The sequence below is a fragment of the Myodes glareolus genome, chromosome 21, assembly GCF_982192425.1.
Source record: "Myodes glareolus chromosome 21, mMyoGla1.1, whole genome shotgun sequence".
In the NCBI taxonomy this organism is placed as follows: domain Eukaryota; kingdom Metazoa; phylum Chordata; class Mammalia; order Rodentia; family Cricetidae; genus Myodes; species Myodes glareolus.
The window spans coordinates 20,809,395-20,827,499 of record NC_142046.1 but is presented as its reverse complement, the minus strand read 5'-3'; the positions used below and the strand labels follow the sequence as shown (position 1 = coordinate 20,827,499).

The 18,105-nt window shown below is 52.9% G+C and overlaps 2 protein-coding genes across 2 annotated transcripts; one reads left to right on the top strand and one right to left on the bottom strand.

The window, feature by feature from the left end:
- Positions 1-590: 590 nt before the first annotated feature.
- Nrarp (NOTCH regulated ankyrin repeat protein) lies at positions 591-1,737 on the top strand. Its single transcript, XM_048426149.3, has one exon. The coding sequence runs from the start codon at positions 965-967 to the stop codon at positions 1,307-1,309; it is 345 nt and encodes a 114-aa protein (XP_048282106.1). The 5' UTR covers positions 591-964; the 3' UTR covers positions 1,310-1,737.
- An 11,936-nt stretch (positions 1,738-13,673) lies between these two features.
- Tor4a (torsin family 4 member A) lies at positions 13,674-16,570 on the bottom strand. Its single transcript, XM_048426115.3, has 2 exons — positions 16,362-16,570; positions 13,674-15,662 (listed from the first exon to the last, which is right to left on the bottom strand). The coding sequence occupies exon 2, from the start codon at positions 15,624-15,626 to the stop codon at positions 14,355-14,357; it is 1,272 nt and encodes a 423-aa protein (XP_048282072.2). The 5' UTR covers positions 15,627-15,662; positions 16,362-16,570; the 3' UTR covers positions 13,674-14,354.
- Between the last annotated feature and the right edge of the window lie 1,535 nt (positions 16,571-18,105).

The window sequence follows — 18,105 nt, the reverse complement described above, 5'->3', positions numbered from 1 at the left end:
AGAAACACACATCTAGAAGAGTAGTGATAGATTGCCCACCAGAACACTCGCGTGCGCGCACGCGCGCATTCACACACAGAGCGAGCTTGTCCCAGACTTCTGGAAAGGAGAATGGAACCTCTACACTGGGGTGACGTGGGGGCATGGAGATCCTTTCATCAGTGTGGATGGGGCCAAATGCAAGAACTGCCTGAGCTGAGCTGCCTGGGAAGTTACACTGGAGTAGAAAGGACCAATGTGGTGGTGGGCTATGCAACCGAGTGGTTCACGGCTTTGCCATCCGTGAACGCCAGGTCCCGGAGTGGCTGCGCGACGAACTCACATTTCCCGAGATCTATGAAGGAAGAGGAAGACTGCGAGGGAGTTTATACACCCGGGGTAAGCGGACCCAGGATGCGGCAGCAGCGCTGGAAAAACCCTGACCACCCCGTCTGGAGTTGACCAACACCAGCGCCCCCTGTCGTATAACGTGTAGTCGCACGACTCCGCCTCTGCCCCGCCCCCACGTGGGCACGACCCAATGGAAAGTGCCCTAGTGTGCGCGTCAAGGGCGTCCATTGTTATGCAAATATAAGACCCGTAAAAGACGCCGGGAAGCGGCGGGCGAATTAGAACTGCTTTGCAAAGGAACGCGAGTGGAGTTCAGTAGGAGCGCAGCCTAACACCGAAGGCACCACGATTGCCAGCGTCGCGGCCTCCGCCTGCTCCAGGCCCTGCGAACCAGCACCCAGCCCTGTCGCCCGCCCGCTTGGGCGTGGCTGGATGCAGCAGGGGTCCCGCGCGGGCGGCCCTCGGCCCCGAGTGCCCGGAGCGCGCAGGAGCGGCGTGCGGGGCCCTGGGGCGCAGCGCCCTCCATGCGCCGAGGCGTGCCTCGAGACACGCCCCGAGACAGCCCGGGGCCCGCATTGCAGCCGCCGCCCGCGCTGAGCCGGGGCGCGGCCCGCCGCCCTAGCTCTGCGGCAGCATGAGCCAAGCCGAGCTGTCCACCTGCTCGGCGCCGCAGACGCAGCGCATCTTCCAGGAAGCGGTGCGCAAGGGCAACACGCAGGAGCTGCAGTCTCTGCTGCAGAACATGACAAACTGTGAGTTCAACGTGAACTCGTTCGGGCCGGAGGGCCAGACAGCGCTACACCAGTCAGTCATAGATGGCAACCTGGAGCTGGTGAAGCTGTTGGTCAAGTTCGGCGCGGACATCCGCCTAGCCAACCGTGACGGCTGGAGCGCGCTGCACATCGCCGCTTTCGGGGGCCACCAGGACATCGTGCTCTATCTCATCACCAAGGCCAAGTACGCGGCCAGCGGCCGGTGATAGCCACTCCGAACCCGGACCCTGACCTTCGCCCGCGTCTTCTCTGCTGTACCTTCCCGCCAACTACCTCGGTGTGCGCCAGGTTTGCTGGCCCGCGTGGAAATCGGGCTAGGTTTCCACGTCCGTGGCCCCCAGGATTCGGGTCTCTGCCAGAGAGCGCCTCCCCTCGGCAGTCCTCGGAGCCTCGCGGGGCCCCAGAGCCCCCGACCGCCGCGAGGGTGGGGGCGGGGCGCAGGCTCTAGCCCATTTTGAAATTTGAGTCTCACACCGGGAGACTTCGGAATCCCGAGATACCGGATCCTCCGCTTGAAATGTTTTCTCCGGAAGGTGAAAGGCGCGGGCGACTCGCGCTCCCGCCGCCGCCCGTGGGACCCGCCCGCCCGCAGTGCGGCTCCCGCCCTGGCGGCCGCCAAGCAGCCATCCACCGTCTGCACGCCCTCGCGCGAGGAAGGAGACGCTCCCGGTTCCTGATGTCCTAAACTATTTATCACGTGTGTGTATATTTGTGGGTGAAGTTTGTGCGCCTGAGTTTTTTTGTTTGAAAATATTGTGCGTGGTTATGGGAGAAAGATGCATTTTTTTTTTCCTTAAAACTAAAAACTTGAGTCTACCATTTCTTGGTTGCACTGAAAATACCGCCTAGCCCTATGGTTTTCCCATCGCTAGTCCCTCCCCCATCAAATCCCTGCTCTTCCACACCTCTCCTCGGTTCCTCTTTCTGGAGTCTGAGTGAGTTTAGGGAGCCCAAGATCTGCCTCCCTTCCCCCTCCCGTGAGAGGCCACCGTCCCCCACACCCGCTAGTTTAGCGAAGTTCCACTGGGAGCTTGAAGCCCGCGTGGCTGGAACGTGGGGATTTTCAGAGGATATTACCTTTTCCTAGTGACTTCTATTATAGTTAATAGTCGGTTGCACACTTTTTTTAAAAAGTAAATGAATTTGCCACGATTAAATAAATGTCATAACATTTATGACAGAATATAAAATGTTAACATATTTTAAGCCAAGTTTTAGGTGTATTTTTTGAATCTTGGTTATAAACCCAATTTTAAAGGGCGTTGTATCCAGCGTTGTGAAGGCTGTTGTGTACCCATATTTATATTTTTATAAAATTCCTATAAAGACTGTGAATCTCTCATGCTATTGCTGAGTGAGTGGAAGGGCTGCTGTGCCCTTTCTCGGCCCCGGCTCCAGGACCCCTTTATGATCTGTGGATCCTGCCATGAGGGAGGGGCTGCGCCAAGGACCGGGACTGGAGGAGGTGCCTGAGCGTCACTTGCTTGTCCCTGAAAGGAGACTTCCTGGTTTCTGTGGTTCCAATTTTCTATGCAACCCCACACCCCTTGTTGTTTTGATCCTGGGAAATAAAAGGGAGGCTGAATTATTCAAATTTAAATGAGGTTTCCCCTTCGTAGAAGTGCTGCTGACCCTGCGTGCAAAAATGGGGAGCACTTGAGGACACAGGTGGGTGGAGGCCTTTTGTGCCGCCTGGTCATATTCTTTGGTCCTTCTGCAGCTTTTATGAACCAGTGTGGGAAGAATAGTGATAATGTCGTGACACTGGCAGACATTGAGACAAGCACAGATTACTTCAAAAGGAGTTCTGTATGTTTTTTCTACATGCAAATGCCTTTTTAATTATGTTAATTAATGTTAAGACTTCCTAGACCCATGTTGACGCTTCAAATGGGTCCTGGTTTAGTCTCTTCTGTCTGTATGAAGTCTGTGGCACACTCCTGAGCGTACGATATAGACTTGTAGCCCGGCGTGAAAAATTTATAAATAAATTTTTCATTGGTCTTTTTATATTAAAAAGTATATATATTGGTTCTTAGTTTTGGCACAAGTCATGGATACCCTCTATAGGGATAAAGATGGGGCCACAGCGACAACTGCAGGGTCTGATGGGAACCCAGATGCCAGCCTGTGCCTGGTGCTAGGAGTGCTGGCCACCTCCTGAGTTCCTGGAGCTGGTGTCTCAACTACTTCCTAGTATTGACAGAGTGGCTGAGACCTCCCCAGGGAAATACCTGCTTATGGCTCTTCGTGTTTCCCACCCAGCCTGAGCGTTGAAGTCCGGGAGGAACTTCTGCACAGATGGGGTCATTTTAGATTTGGGGGAACATTTCAGCCCCTCCTGGGCAAGCAAAAGGCCTTTGGAGATTTTAGCTGCTGCCCACAGTCCAGGGCCAGCCACTCAGGAGAAAGCAGATCTGAGTCATGGCCAGGGTTCCTGGGCATGTGACTTGAGAAAGTGCATAGAGAGAGGAACATGGTTCACCCTGCTCCTGGGATCCTGAATGGGACCCGGGGAGGAGGTGTCTGATGGGCCAAGAGCAACAGTGGCCCTCAGAGGAGCTCTGAAGGGGCCATGATGTAAGTGGCTGTTCCACTGATACAAACTCCACTGATCAATCCTCCCCTCCCTGCACCTCTCAGGTTCCTACTCTTAAGGGCTTGGCGTTTTCTCCCCAGCAACAGTAAGGTCACTAAACTTCCCAGGAGGGAGCAGAGGGTGACAGTGATGCTCTCCAGAGGGACGGGATCTTCCTCAGGAAGTCCTGCCCTAGAGTCATGGTTGCCACCCAGGAGAAGCCACATCTTCCCTCCGGTCTGTGCTGTTCTGCATGGGAATGACCAAAGCTATCTCGTTGCTGGTGTTTCCCTGGAGTACAGTGACCTGATGTGGGATTCCCCGGTGGTTCAGCTCAGCGAACTGCCCACTGCAGTGGAGACGGAAGGAATTGACCCCCAAGTCTCTTAAGTTCCCACACTCCTCAGACTGGTCCAAGTATCAAATGAGAGTGTGAGAAGAGGGGGCGGAGAGGCTCAACAAGAATGGATGCTTTTGTAGCACCCTTAAAATTCTCCCACCTAAGAAAGGCCCTAGGGGTTTCTAGGCTGCCACTGTGCAAACATGCAATTCCCTGAAGTTTTCTCTGGGAGTTACAGACTGTAACTCCTTGGAATGGAATGAAGCTAAGAACAGATGGCCAAGCCGGGTATGGTGGCATAGACTGTTAATCCCAAAACTGGGGAGGCAGAGGCAGGCACATCTCTATGTTTGAAGTCAACCTGGTCTACAAAGAGAGCTCCAGGTCAGCCAGGGCTACACAGAGAAACCCTGTCTTAAAAAAAAAAAAACAGATGGCCAAGGGTGGAGCCCTAATGGAACCCATCACCTTTACCCTTATCCTCAAAAGAAGACACTCTTATCTGGGCTATGCTGAAGATGCAAGGCTCCTTCACGATGCAGAACTCTAGAAGGCAGGCGGACACACTCTAAAATAGGCCTTCCCTCTGGGGGAGCCAGAACTACAGAGAGGAACTTACAGCTAGTAAGTCCCAAGAGTCCACAAAATACAGGACCAGCTTGCCTGATCAGCTTGCCTTAAAGGGAGCCTTGGGCAGCACTTTGAGTGATGTGCAACACTAACAATGTATAGTATGGTGGGTACTGTACAGAGCCGGTTGGGGTTCAGCTGAAGTCTTTAGGTCAGGAAGGACCAGGAAGGCTCAGCAAGCGGAAGGGCATGGCTCCCATGACAGAGCACCTTGTTTATGGGGTGGGAGCAGATACAGAGAAGTCTCTGCTCCCTAGACATGACCAATTCAAAGTTGCCACGGCTCTAGTGCCCATTTCCCTGAACTGTAGTGGCCACTGCAGTGAAACTGGCTAGCCAAGTCTCCCCAAGCTGGTCCAGGTTAGGGCGGTTGAAAAGAAGCCATAGGTGACCCAGGTCCTCCTCTGCCCTGGCTTTCAGACCTGTAGGTGTGCTTGTCACTAGGTGAGGGTGCAGGCCAAGAGAGAGGCATTCAGAGGACCTGGAGGGGCTGTACACCAGAAGAAGCCCTGGGAAACCCTGAAGGAAGGACAGACACCCAGAATGGTAAAGTCAAGGCCCGCTCCTGTTCTCAGGAGGGGGCTTGGTTCCTATGCATCGCTGATCTGACTCATTACATATAGGACATTTACTGCCAGAAATGCAGACATATCACCAATTTATATGAGTGGTGCCCAAACCCACAGGTAGGAACCAGGACACACAGACCAGTAAGGGGAAAGAAAAGGGGTTAGTTTGTCCCCAAAGGCCTGAGCTCATCTCAAAAAGGGGCAGAGGAGGCGGAGGCGTGCACTACAGATGAAGGGACAGCCACCCTTTGACCTGGGAAGGCCAGCTGTCTCTGGGTGCTCCCATGAAACCTGAGGGGAAGAGGCGACATCCACAGGCCTTGAAGGACTGGAAAGGAGGCCTTGTTCCTGGCTGGGACTGCTGAGGAACAAAGCCTAAGTATAAGGGCTTAGACCATAGGAGGGGCCGTCGAAGGTCTGGGAACCTCAGCAACTGCTCCTTCTGAGGCCTTGGCAGACCCTCCTGGGGCTCTAGGGTCCCTGGAGGCCTCCCTCCCCCACCGCCTCACCCCCGCCCCCGTGCGGCGCATTCTTCTGGTTGGCTGTCCTTCCGACAGTCCCCTGCGCGTCCGTCTGTCGGTCTTTCTTCTCTCGCCTGCACCAAAGCCGAGGCCCTATTCATTCCCGAGGCCTCTGCCCTCTCCTGAGCTGGTCCCCGCTCGGCGAGCAGCTGCTATGCTAATGAGGGCGGCGGCGGGTGGGGCGGGCAGGCACTCACAAAGGCAGAGTCTTTACATTCAAAGCCAGCGGGGCCGTTCCTGCGAGCGCGCCAGGCGAGGCGGCGGGGAGCGGCGCCCTCGGGCGCACCGGCTGCCCCGGCACCCACTGCCGAGCGAGCGCGGTGTGAGAGCAGAGACCAGCTGCCGTCTGCTCGAGGTCACAGCCTGGGACCCGCAGCTCCTTAGATGGCCCTGCCTGCGCCCTCCAGACGCCCCTCTTAGTGACTCGGGGACGCTCGGCGCACGTGTGCCTGGCTAGTAGACACCAATGGTGACACTGCCGTCCTCCCCGGGACAAGGAGGTTGGATAAGACCCAAGCCGAGTCTGAGAACCCTGGTTCAAACAGAAGCAGAGATCTCCGGTCACCTCACCCGAGCCGGCGGGGTTCCCCTTCGGCCCAGAGGGACAGAGATGGGGGAGGGGGTGGGAGGAGGGACTATGGCACCAGCCTGGCTCTCTGGATTTCGGACGCGTCTTGTCCAGCCGGGACCTCCCCATCCTCTGATGACCACGGCCCTTCCCGTCGGACGACTTTGTACAGGAGCGAAGAGCGGGGTAGGGGGAAAGGGTGGAAGCTGGGGAGGGGGCGGTTGCGGCTGGCCTGCGGGACTATGCTGCCGCCCTGTGGCCACGGCCCGCAGTGCGGTCCCCGCCAAGAGCGCTAGGTCAATGGCCGGAATAGTTGACTGTATCTGTGCTTCTTGTTTGTTACCTAGGACTCCAACCTCCGTCCATAGGAGGCAGTCAGAGAAGGTTGGGTGAAGTGCTCACGTCACGAAGGAGTAAGAGCTGTCATGGCACAGGTCAGAAAGGCCTGAGCATCTGGGGCCCTACCCCAGGGGTGGGGGACCGACGAGGCAGGTTATGAGACAGAGGGCAAGTTCTTAGGAACTGATGACAGCAGAACCAGACAGGCTAACTGACTAGGCAGCCTGGGCTACAGCAATGGGAGATGGCTTTAGTGTCTGACAGGCACAGCAGGCCTCGGCAGTGTTGCTGAAGTTAGACTGATCGTTTGTGGGATGATCAGGTAAGCAAATGGATCAGAAGGCGATGCTCTTGGTGGGAGAGCAGCCCCAGATGCATCCCTGCACAATCGATCAAGGCCACCTAGCCAACTGGGATCCCCGGACCACTCCTGCAGTCCCTAGGATACCCAAACAAGCCGGGAGAGGTGACCAGGCTCTTGGCCTGATTATGTGCTGTCTTGAGGAAATGGGAAAAAGGCTATTCCCAGGCCCGAGACTTCAAAGCTGGTTAGCAGCACACCGTTGTAGCCCTGCACACAAGGGCCACACTTCTAGTGGCTTACAGAACACTTGAAATGATCATCAGAAAAGCTTAGAAAATGCCTCTGGGTCTAGAGCCCGGGGCCTTGGCAGGGAGCCATGTGGGCAAGACCCCTGGGTGCCGGGTGGCGGCTGGCACTTGTGTGCTGACTGCTCCCTGCTACCATTATAAACTCTAAACCTCTGAAACTATAAGTCAATTACATGCTTACTTTCTTCTTTTTGTTTTTTTTTTTTCAACAGGGTTTCTCAGTGTAGCCCTGGCTGCCCTGAAACTCACTCTGTAGACCTTATAGGCCTCAAACTCATAGAGATCCTCCTGCTTCTGCCTCCTAAGCGCTGAGATTAAAGGCATGCGCCACTACCACCCGACTGCATTCTTTAAAAAATATATTTATTTATTTATTTATTTATTATGTATACAGTGTTCTGTCTGCATGTACACCTGCAGGCCAGAAGAGGGCACCAGATCTCATTACAGATGGCTGTAAGCCGCCATGTGGTTGCTGGGAATTGAACTCAGGACCTTTGGAAGAGCAGGCAATGCTCTTAGCCACTGAGCCATCTCTCCAGCCCCTGAAACAGCATTTTAAAAAATTTTTAAAAGAAAGATAATAGGGCTGTAATGAGGTCTGGTGCCCTCTTTTGGCCTGCAGACAGAATATTGTATACATAATAAATAAATAAATATTTTTTTTAAAAAAGAGAGATAAGGGGGCTGGAGAGATGGTTCAGAGGTTAAGAGCATTGTCTGCTCTTCCAAAGGTCCTGAGTTCAATTCCCAGCAACCACATGGTGGCTCACAACCATCTGTAATGGGGTCTGGTGCCCTCTTCTGGCCTGCAGGCATACACACAGACAGAATATTGTATACATAATAAATAAATAAATATTTAAAAAAAAGAAAGATAATAAAAACTGATTTTACAGGGCCAGAGAGATAACTTTGTGGCTAAGAACAAGCCCTGTTCTTGCAAAGGAACCTGGTTCATTTCCCAGCACCTGTGTCTGGCCACTCACAGGGCCTGTAATTCCTACTCCAAGAGATCCTCTTCTGGCCTCTGAGGGCACCAACACTTACATAAGCATAGTTTAAAATGATCTTTTAAAAAATAGGGGTTAGGTTGGGGCTGGAGAGATGGCACAGAAGTTAAGAGCATTGCCTGCTCTTCCAGAGGTCCTGAGTTCAATTCCCAGCAACCACATGGTGGCTCCCAACCATCTGTAACGAGATCTGGTGCCCTCTTCTGGCCTGCAGGCAGAACACTGTATACATAATAAATAAATACATCTTTAAAAGAAAATAGGGGTTGAGTTGGGACTGGGTGGTGGTGGCACAGGCCTTTAATCCTAGCACTCAGTGGCAGAGACAGGAAGATCTCTATGAGTTTAAGGCCAACCTGGTCTACAAAGTGAGTTCTCTGTCCAGAGCTGTTGGACAGAGAAACCCTCTCTTAAAAACAAACAAACAAACAAAAACAAGACAAAAAAAGGGCAGGGAGGTTGGAGAGATGGTTCATTGGTTAAGAACACTGGCTTCTCTTGTAGAGAACCTGAGTTCAATTCCTAGCACCTACATAGAGGCTCACAGCTATCTGTAACTCCAGTTCCTGAGAATCTGATTCCCTCTCCTGACATCTCCATGCACCAGGCATGCATGTAGACATATATCCAGACATATCCAGGCAAAACACACATATACATAAAATAAATAGATAAAACTTTAAAATAATAATAGTAAGGGGCTGGAGATATGGCTCAGTGGTTAAGAGCACTGATTGCTCTTCCAGAGGACCTGGGTTCAATTCACAGCACCCACATGGCAGCTCACAACTATCTGAAAATGCAGTTCAAGGGGACTCTGACACCTTCACACCAATGCACATAAAATAAAGTTAAATAAATTATTTAAAAAATAATAATAATAATAGGGCTGGAGAGATGGCTCAGAGGTTAAGAGTATTGCCTGCTCTTCCAAAGGTCCTGAGTTCAATTCCCAGCAACCACATGGTGGCTCATAACCATCTGTAATGGGGTCTGGTGCCCTCTTCTGGCCTGCAGGCATACATGCAGAGAGAATATTATATACATAATAAATAAATAAATTTAAAAATAATAATAATAATAATAGTAAACCTTTAAAATGATTTTACAAAACTATTTAATGTTTTACCAGAAAGAAATAGCCTTCCCTTGATGGACCTCATCAGAGCCCTGCTACCCCCACCTTCGTCCCTTTTGTCTATAGCTTGTCTAGTGTCACGAGCGTGCCATGTCAGAAACACAGATGGCCACACTTGTGCATTCTACAGTGTCAGAGTTTATTGGCTAAAAAGGAACTCATAAACTAGGTCGGCTGCTGTAGCTGCAGTTGGCCAAATAGTCCTGATTCCTCTTGATAGTTGGCCATTGACAAACACAGGGTTTTCTGTTCGTGTCTGAATTACTAATATTAATCTCAGATCACAGATTATACATCCCACGGTAATTATATCTAGACACAACTAGGTTATAGAACGGCTGCAGGAGGGATAAAAGAGGCTGCATCCGAGTTCAAGGAGTTCAGAGATGTCTTACTAGAGGAAGAGGCAGAAAGCTGGTAAGAAGGCAAAGAGAATCTCTAAGTCGGAGGGCAGCGGGTGAAGAGCGTTAGAGGCTGCTGGGGGCACCACCAAGCCCAGGGTGACACTTGAGCCCAGCCCTAGGGTTGAGCAGACCTGCGGAGGAAAGATGCAGGGCCAGGTTGAATGGGTGATAGGGAGATGGTTATCAGAGTCAGCAATGGGGACCGCACTGCACTGGGACACTTCAGAGTTGCTTGCCGGGTGGTTCCTCGACCCACTGGGGGTTCAGATGATGGGTCAAGTGGGGCTCTTGCTGTGGTGGTGATTTCTGCATGTGAGCCAGAGGAAGGTGTACCACCGTCCCTTAATTTTCACTAATGTGGGGCCTTGTTTTTCTGATAAGGGTCTAACACATCTGTGTGTCCATTTGGCACCTTCGTACTTGAGAGGCATGTGTATCAATCAGTGTGTGCTTCATGGGTACTGCTGGACAGGTAGGGGCATCTACCTGCACAGGGAAGTGCTCAAAATGAAGCCAAATTCTGATTTGTAAAATGAAAGAACCCAAGGCAAGGCACAGCCTAGAAGTCTTACAATTATGGAGTGACTTGGAACTGCCTGATATCAGAACTTTCCCTGTGTCATTTCAGAGTCTCAGGAGGCTGGTTGTGACACACATCCCCTTTCCTTTCCTTTAACTACCATTGTTTACACTTCTAAAATGAATGTGTTACGGAGGACGAAGGAGGTGAGGCCTAATCTGATAAGGCATGTTTCTACCCTGCAGGTTTGCAGGCCAAGGGGTCAAAGTGTTTTAAAGACAAAGACTTTTGCCTGATGCTGGAATTGTCCACCCAGCACAACCACCAACACTCTGAGACCATTCTTAGAAAATGGGATTTTATATATATAGTTTTTTTAAAATATTTATTTATTATGTATACAATATTTTGTCTGTGTGTCTGTCTGCAGGCCAGAAGAGGGCATCAGATATCAGTTCAGATGGTTGTGAACCACCATGTGGTTGCTGGGAATTGAACTCAGGACCCATGGAAGAGCAGGCAATGCTCTTAACCTCTGAGCCATCTCTCCAGCCCCCTATATATAGTTTTTTTGAGACTGAGTTTCTCTGTAGCTTTGGAGCCTGTCCTGGAACTAGCTCTTGTAAACCAGAGATCTGCCTGCCTCTGCCTCCCGAGGGCTGGGATTAAAGGTGTGTGCCACCACCGCCCGGCTGAAAATGGGAATTCTTACACTTTGCGCTAGAGATGCTTACTCCAACTTCCCCAAACCTAGAGTTGAATAAAACTATTTCCTCCTCCGACTTCTATCTCCAGGTTTGCGAAGGTAGAGGCTACACGGTGGCTTGAATGCCAATAGCCCCCATAGACTCGTACATTTGAATACTGGTCCCCAGCTGGTGTAACTATTTGGGAAGGATTAGCTGTGACCTTGTCAAAGGGGTGTCACCAGGGTTGTGAGGTTTCTGAAGACAGAGGCCACGGGGAGCTAATTCTCTCTGCTTCCTGCTTGTGGAGCAGAGGAGGACAGATGCAAATTGAGAGCCTGAGGCCAGCCTGGGCAATACAAGTGTGAAACAAAACAAAAAGAGAAAACACGTGAGGTGAAGAAATGTGAGTTCTAGGTCAACGAGGTTCTCATAGAAAGTCTGGCTCCAAAGAATAAGAACATTAACACTAGTTATTTACGGACTTCCTGCACAGTTCTGCTGGCTGCACTGAAGCTCAGCTTCCTATCACACTTCCCTCTTCGGAATTTCTCAAACACCGCCGACGAGACGCGTGAGGAAATCATTTGGCCAGCATGGTGGAATCCCCCGCGTTTACGTGGCTCACAGGTTCAAAGTGAGCCTGGGCTACAAGTGTGAAACCCTGTCCGTAAACAAGAATTATCACTTGCTTTGGGTGTGTGGTGGGAGAGGGGGGTTTCTCAGTGTAGTCCTGGTTGTCCTGGGACTTGATCTGTAGATCAGGCTGGCCTTGAACTCAGAGCTCTGCCTGCTTCTGCCTCCCAAGTGCTGGGACTAACGGTGTGCCCTACCATGTCCATCTCCAAACCCAGGAATTATCAAATAGAACCTTTAGAGAGAGAAGTTGCTGGATTCTCCACTGACAGACTTCAGTATGCCTTTCTCAACCCATAGGCGAAGCAAACAGAAAACTAAAAGACCGTAGAGTCGAGTGGTGGTGGCTTGTGCCTTTAATCCCAGCACTCAGGAGGCAGGGGCAAGCGATCTCTGTGAGTTCAAAGCCAGCCTGGTCCACAGAGCAAGTTCCAGTACAGCTAGGGTGAGCTGCAGTTCACTCATAAACACGATGCAACCTGTTCAGCATTGGTTGTGCAGGCCTCTAAGGCTGGAAATTGGCCTCGATGTAGTTGTTTTATAAATTTTATATATTGTCCTATAAATAAATAAAAAGAAAATTCTGCATGGGCTTGGATCTTCACTAAATCAATGCTCTGCAGATGTGAGTGAAAACAGGCAGCACTTGGCTGGGTAGGAGACACCTCTAGGTGGCTTTTCAGGTGACAACCCTGAGGGTCTTCTTGGGGAGTGTTGAGGATCCCCACATCATTCTGCAAGGAATGGCCAGCTCCCCCACTCAGCAGGTCACACACACAAAGCCCTTGAAGCATCAACACAGAGGCCTGAGGCAGAGCAAGAGCCTCTACCTTCGCTGTGGCTAAGCAGGTGAACTAAGGTGGATAGATGGTGAACCTCTTGGATCCCCTACCTCTGCGTCCTGTTGCAGCCCTGGCCCAAACCTTCCAACCTCAGAGCAGAAGCCCTGGAAGGACGTGCTGGTCACCTCTCAGGCGTCAGATCCGTGTGCCGGGCTCCACAGGCGGGGGTGTCCATCTGCAGAGTCCTTCTCCCGGTCCAGCATCACATAGATCCTCAGAGTACCGGAGACAGTGAATGACGGGCAGGACCTGCTCAGGGAGCCGGCTAGTGATCTAGGGAAACCCGAGTTCGGGTGGTTTCCTAGCAGGTCTCCTCAGGGTGGGGGAGGATACACCACTCCCTGGGGGGGGGGCTCCTCCTCTCTAACCTCTTCTAGTGTCATCCCTTGCTGTGCCCTCAAGCCTCACTTTCCTAACCCACAGTGAAGTGATGAGCATTCAAAGGCAAGGGCTGGGTGCAGCCACCAGGGGGCAGCGCAGAAGTTGCCAGAACACCAAGGAGCCTCACACCAAGAAAATTTCACAGCTCCTTGCTCTTGAGCATGTGCAGATGGAGTTGAACCCGGGACACCGAAGGCTATAGGGACCTCTCCCACGTGTAACTGTGACACCCAGACAGCTCCACTCTCAAGGAAAGGAGGTCTCTGCTTCCAGCCCAGCACAGGCAGGCAGGGGCCTCGATGCCTTTGGCCATCCCAGGGGTCCAGCCAAGAGCCTGAGCTACTCCCCACTTCACCCCACTGGGCCTCACGCAAGCTTGCTGTTTCCGGCAAACAGAAGCCTCAAGGCCCTGTTCACTTTCACTGCTGCCATTGTTTGCTATGAACTCAGGGGCTGTCACTCCAGAGCTGTGACAGGAAGGGGCCAGGTGAAGGAGTGAGTCCCTCAGCACTCGGACAGACTCTAGTGACCCTTTCTAGGGAAGCCTGAGCTTGGGTGGTTTTGCAGCAGGTCTCCCCAGGGTGGGTGGGGACACATCACCCCCCTAGAGACTTCTCCTCTCTGACTTCTTCTGGTGAACATGACCCTGAACCTGTAGGTGATTCCTAGGTCATTCTGAATGCCTCTCTGGAGCAAACAGAGCTGGGTCTCCCCTTAATCCACGTTCAGCCAAGTTCTTGATCCACGACACTTTTTTTTTTCCACGCTTACTTGTCAGATGAGATCCACAACATTTTTTAAAATTTATTTTTATTTATTTGTTTGTTTGTTAGGTTGGTTGGTTGGTTGGTTTCTCTGTGTAGCTTTGGAGCCTACCCTGGAACTCACTTTGTAGACCAGGCTGACTTTGAACTCAGAGATCCACCTGCCTCTGCCTCCCAAGTGCCGGGATTAAGGTGTGAGCCACCACCACCCAGCGATCCGCAACATTTGAGGGGTTCCACTGGATCCACTCACTGGCTTGTAGATAGATATCTATCCACCCTACTTACTAGCCTCTCATGAGGGCCTAGACAGCATTCCCCTGCCTTGCGGCCTCTAAGTTAAAGAGGCATTCAAGGGATGACGGGGTGTTTGCTGGAAACGTGGGGACCAGGTTCCCACTCCAGCCACTCACCCTCTGAGATAATCTGTACAGCAGTGCGCTCATCCACTTCCCCGGGCTATGGGAGGTGCTATCACATGTTCTGAAACTTGATGGACATAGTGGGAACTGAAGAGAGGGCACCAGACTACAGGAAGGCGGCTGCTTTCCTGGTGACCCTAGAGAATCTCAAGGCTCAGGGGTGGAAGAGGAAGTGAGGGGCTCAGAGCTCAACCTCCCTAGCTTTGGGAGTGAAAACAGCTTGGAGGCCACAAAACACCTGACATTCTTCCTGTTTTCTTCAACAGGTCAAAAACCTGGGACCACTGGCTAGGGTCCAGCACTTGCAGGCTTGTGCTGCAAGAGGTTGACCTTAGCTACCACCTGCTTGCAGCCAGTGACGGCAAATTCATGTCCAGCGACTTGGTAGTAGCTGAGCTGCTCTGCCAGACGCTCTGCCAGCGCTTGCTCGGGGAAAAAGCCCTCCCCTGCCATCTCCTCTCGGAAGCAGTTGACCACATCTGGCTTGTCTAGTAGCAGGAAGGGCACGATGGCCGCAGTGTTCCACAGAGGGTGTTCCTGGGCCAGGAGCTCCCGGAGGCTGGAGTGTAACTCCTCCTCAGTCTGAGTGTTGCCTGCGCTGTGGAGGTGTGGGGGCAACAAACGCGATGCGTTCCGCAGCACAAACTGTGTGATCTCTATACCACCTGTGCCACTTAGGAGTACATAGATAGCGTTGTGGAAATGGTGCGAGCGCTGTGGCTGCAGGAGACCGTGCAGCTCATCCAGCAGCGCAGGTGGAAAGAGTTCAGCCTCATCCAGGACCAAGAGAGGGGTCTTCTCCTCGGCCTCAGCTTGCGCCACCACATCCGCCACACGCTGTGCCAGCTCCTTCCGGCAGTCCTGAACCGGGCGCAGCTCTGGGCAGTGATGTCGTGCATGGTACTGCAGCACCAACGCGCCATCTTCCAGCACTGCCTGGAAGTGGCGTGCCAGCAGGCGCCCCACGTGACTCTTGCCTACACCACTGGGCCCATGCAGAGCCAGGAGCAAGGGATGACTGTGAACGTGTGTAGCCAGGTAGTCCCGCAGCAGGGCCATGATGCGGCCCACAGCAGCTGGCTGACCAAACACAGAACGCCGCAGCGCCTTCTCCAGTCCATCGAGGTCATAACGTTGTGCATTATCGTCCAGATTCTCGATGGCGTTAAGAACCTGGAATCCCACGATGGCTACAAGCAGCAGCAGACAACGCTGTGCACGGCTCTGGCGCTCTGTGCGGGGTCGGTACTTCCGTGAGGTTTCGGGGTAGAGCACTACCCGACTACGCCGCCTACGCTTCTTGCGGGGTGTCCTGGAAGACAACTCAGTCAGGCTGTCAAACGTGAAGAATTTAGGTTGGCCTAGGTCCGCACGCAGAGCCCCGGAACTGCCGCTGGACCCGAGTGCCCCTGTCCCAGTGTCCGGTTCGGTGCCTAGCTGCAACAGGCGCCTCTTGCGCAGGACGCAGACGCGGCGGCGCAGACGGAGCACGGCGCGCACCGGCGCGATCACGCATGGGCCCTTGGCCTGGGGCTCTAGGCTAGGTTGGCCGCGATCCATGGCGTAGGAGCTGTACTGGGCATGCAGGTCCCCTTCCTGCAATAGGAAAATGGGAGGATCTCCTGAGTCCCTGATCTCAGCCTCTGGGGGTCGCTTAAGGTCCTTTACCGCCAGATACTGGCTCCGGTCTCGCCGCGCCCGGGTGACCAGGAAGCCACTGCTCAGCAGGAGGGCCCCAATGCATGCAAATCTCTTGAGTCCTCCCAGAAAGGCCCAGGCCTTGAGGAAGTGAGGGGGTGGGGTAGGGGTGTTGTATACTTTATCAGGCTGCTGACTTCCCTCTTGAAGGAAGAAGCAGAGGATTCGAGGTCACATCACCAACGATTAGGGGTGTAGACCGGTCAAAGTGGACCCTGCACCACCCCCCAGGCACCTATGAGACTGTCAAAGACCTTCTAGGTTCCAAGTAGGCCCCTTGGACCAGAGGACTCAGTACCTCGATGAGCTGAGACTGTCCCCATACTCAGGGACAGTTGGTGGAAAGGAATGTGCAGAACAAACTTTCATGTTTTTGAAAATGGACCCTAGCACTGCCCTAAGTCACAACCTAAGCCTTTTGACCCCACTCCCACCCCCAGCCCCGACTCATGCCCAAATTTGAGGTCCCTCAACATCCTCCCAGTAAACACAACAGAGCAGAAAAATGAAGAGAAAAAAAATAAATAAAAAGCCGGCGAAAGGTTACAGCCCTGACAATGAAAAGGCTGGCCTGGACCTCTCCATCTCAGCCCCTACCTGCAGCTGCTCAGACTCCCCAGCTCAGTCACTCCCTTCCAAGGCCAGGAAGCAGGAAATGCTAGTCTTTCCCCCAACAAAAGGTGAGGTGGGTGGGTCAGGGTCCGCCTGGCCCAGCTCAGGCTTGAAAGGGGCAGTGACTCCTACAGGTCCCCAGGGACCGAAGCAGAGGAAGCTCTGGGGAGGTTTCCGCTGAGATGCAAAGGAAGTGAGTCAGGGGTGCTGGCAGGCGGAGCGTGAGCTGAGTGGAGGAGCCGGTGGGGGAGGCCTGACTGACCGGCCTAGAACCCCTATCTGCACTTCATCCGCTCTTCGGTCTTGTGGCTCTGCCAGGTAGCATAGGGAGGGAGGGGCCTTTCCAATAACTCCCCCTGGGCTCCTGGGCATTCAGTCTGCCCTCTACTGATCCTGCCTCTGCCCTAACAAAACTAAGGGACCCCAGAGACCCTAGGGAGGCTCTCAGCTGACGGTGAGCAAGTAGAAGCAGGTCATTCGTTCAGCTGGGTGCCTCCTAATCCCTTTTCTGCTTTTCCTTTCTGCTTGGATTCCTTCCCCTACCCTATCACCTCCCCACCACCCCTTTGCCCATTCGACTGGACCTCTCATAAGACAAAACAGGAGAAACAGAAGTTCTAGAGCTAAGGATAGAACCCCACTCGTGGCTCAGGGTCCTTGTGAAGAGGGAGGAGCACATTTAGAAATGTCCTTAGGCCAAGAATTGGAAGAGAAACTCTAGACTTCATGGCAACCTGCTTGCCTGTAACCCTGCCCACCTTCCTGCCCATTTCTGCAGGAAGGGGCCTGCCTGGATGGCTCCAGACTCCTCCCATTCTGGTTGTTTCCTAGGCCAGCCTGGAATTCCTGATCTTTCCAGAACTTTCACAAAGTTCCAAGAGTGGCCAGGGTGGACAAGTGTGTGTTCAGACACCGCTAGACAATTCAGCCTCACCCATGATCCAAACCCATCCGCACTTCACGGACCGCATGAAATAGCCTTGCGGGTGGCTGACTGCCCAGGCCCTGGAGGAGGGACTCCCAGAATCCTCCCCTCTCCTGTCTGTAAGACTTTTCTGACTCAGAAAGGACACTGGGCCCTGAGGCAGATGACCAGGCCCTGAGAGAAACAGACAAGGTAATCTCCAAGTGGGCCTAACATTGGTCAGTCACTTTTGCAAGAGGCTGATCTGTCAAACTCTCTGAGGTGGAGCCCCATTCTGGGGTGAGGAAAAGACCTACTAAAGAGAAGTGACTGTCCAGGTAACTCATGTCCAGGGTTGATCTTTGCAAGGGTAAGGCCTTCATAGGCAGAAGATCAGCAAGCCCAACTGCCCACTCTCTTGTCCAACCCAATTGTAAACCTGGTGGTGGTGGCACACGCCTTTAATCCCAGCACTCGGGAGGCAGAGACAGGCGGATCTCTGTGAGTTCGAGGCCAGCCTGGGCTACAAAAGCTAGTTCCAGGACAGGCTCCAAAGCTACAGACAAACCCTGTCTCAACCCTCCCACTCAAAAGAAAAAGTAACAACCCACCCAATTGTAAAGTCCATCCTCACTAGTCCCAACCCAGAACCCCTTCCCCTCCACAGTTCTTTTTGCTGTTGTTGTTTGGGTTTTTGAGACAGGGTTTCTCTGTGTAGCCCTGGCTATCCTGGAACCTCTCTCTCTGTAGACCAGGCTGGTCTCAAACTCACAAAGATTGCCTGCCTCTGTGCTGGGATTAAAGGTGTGTATCTTTCCCCACCTC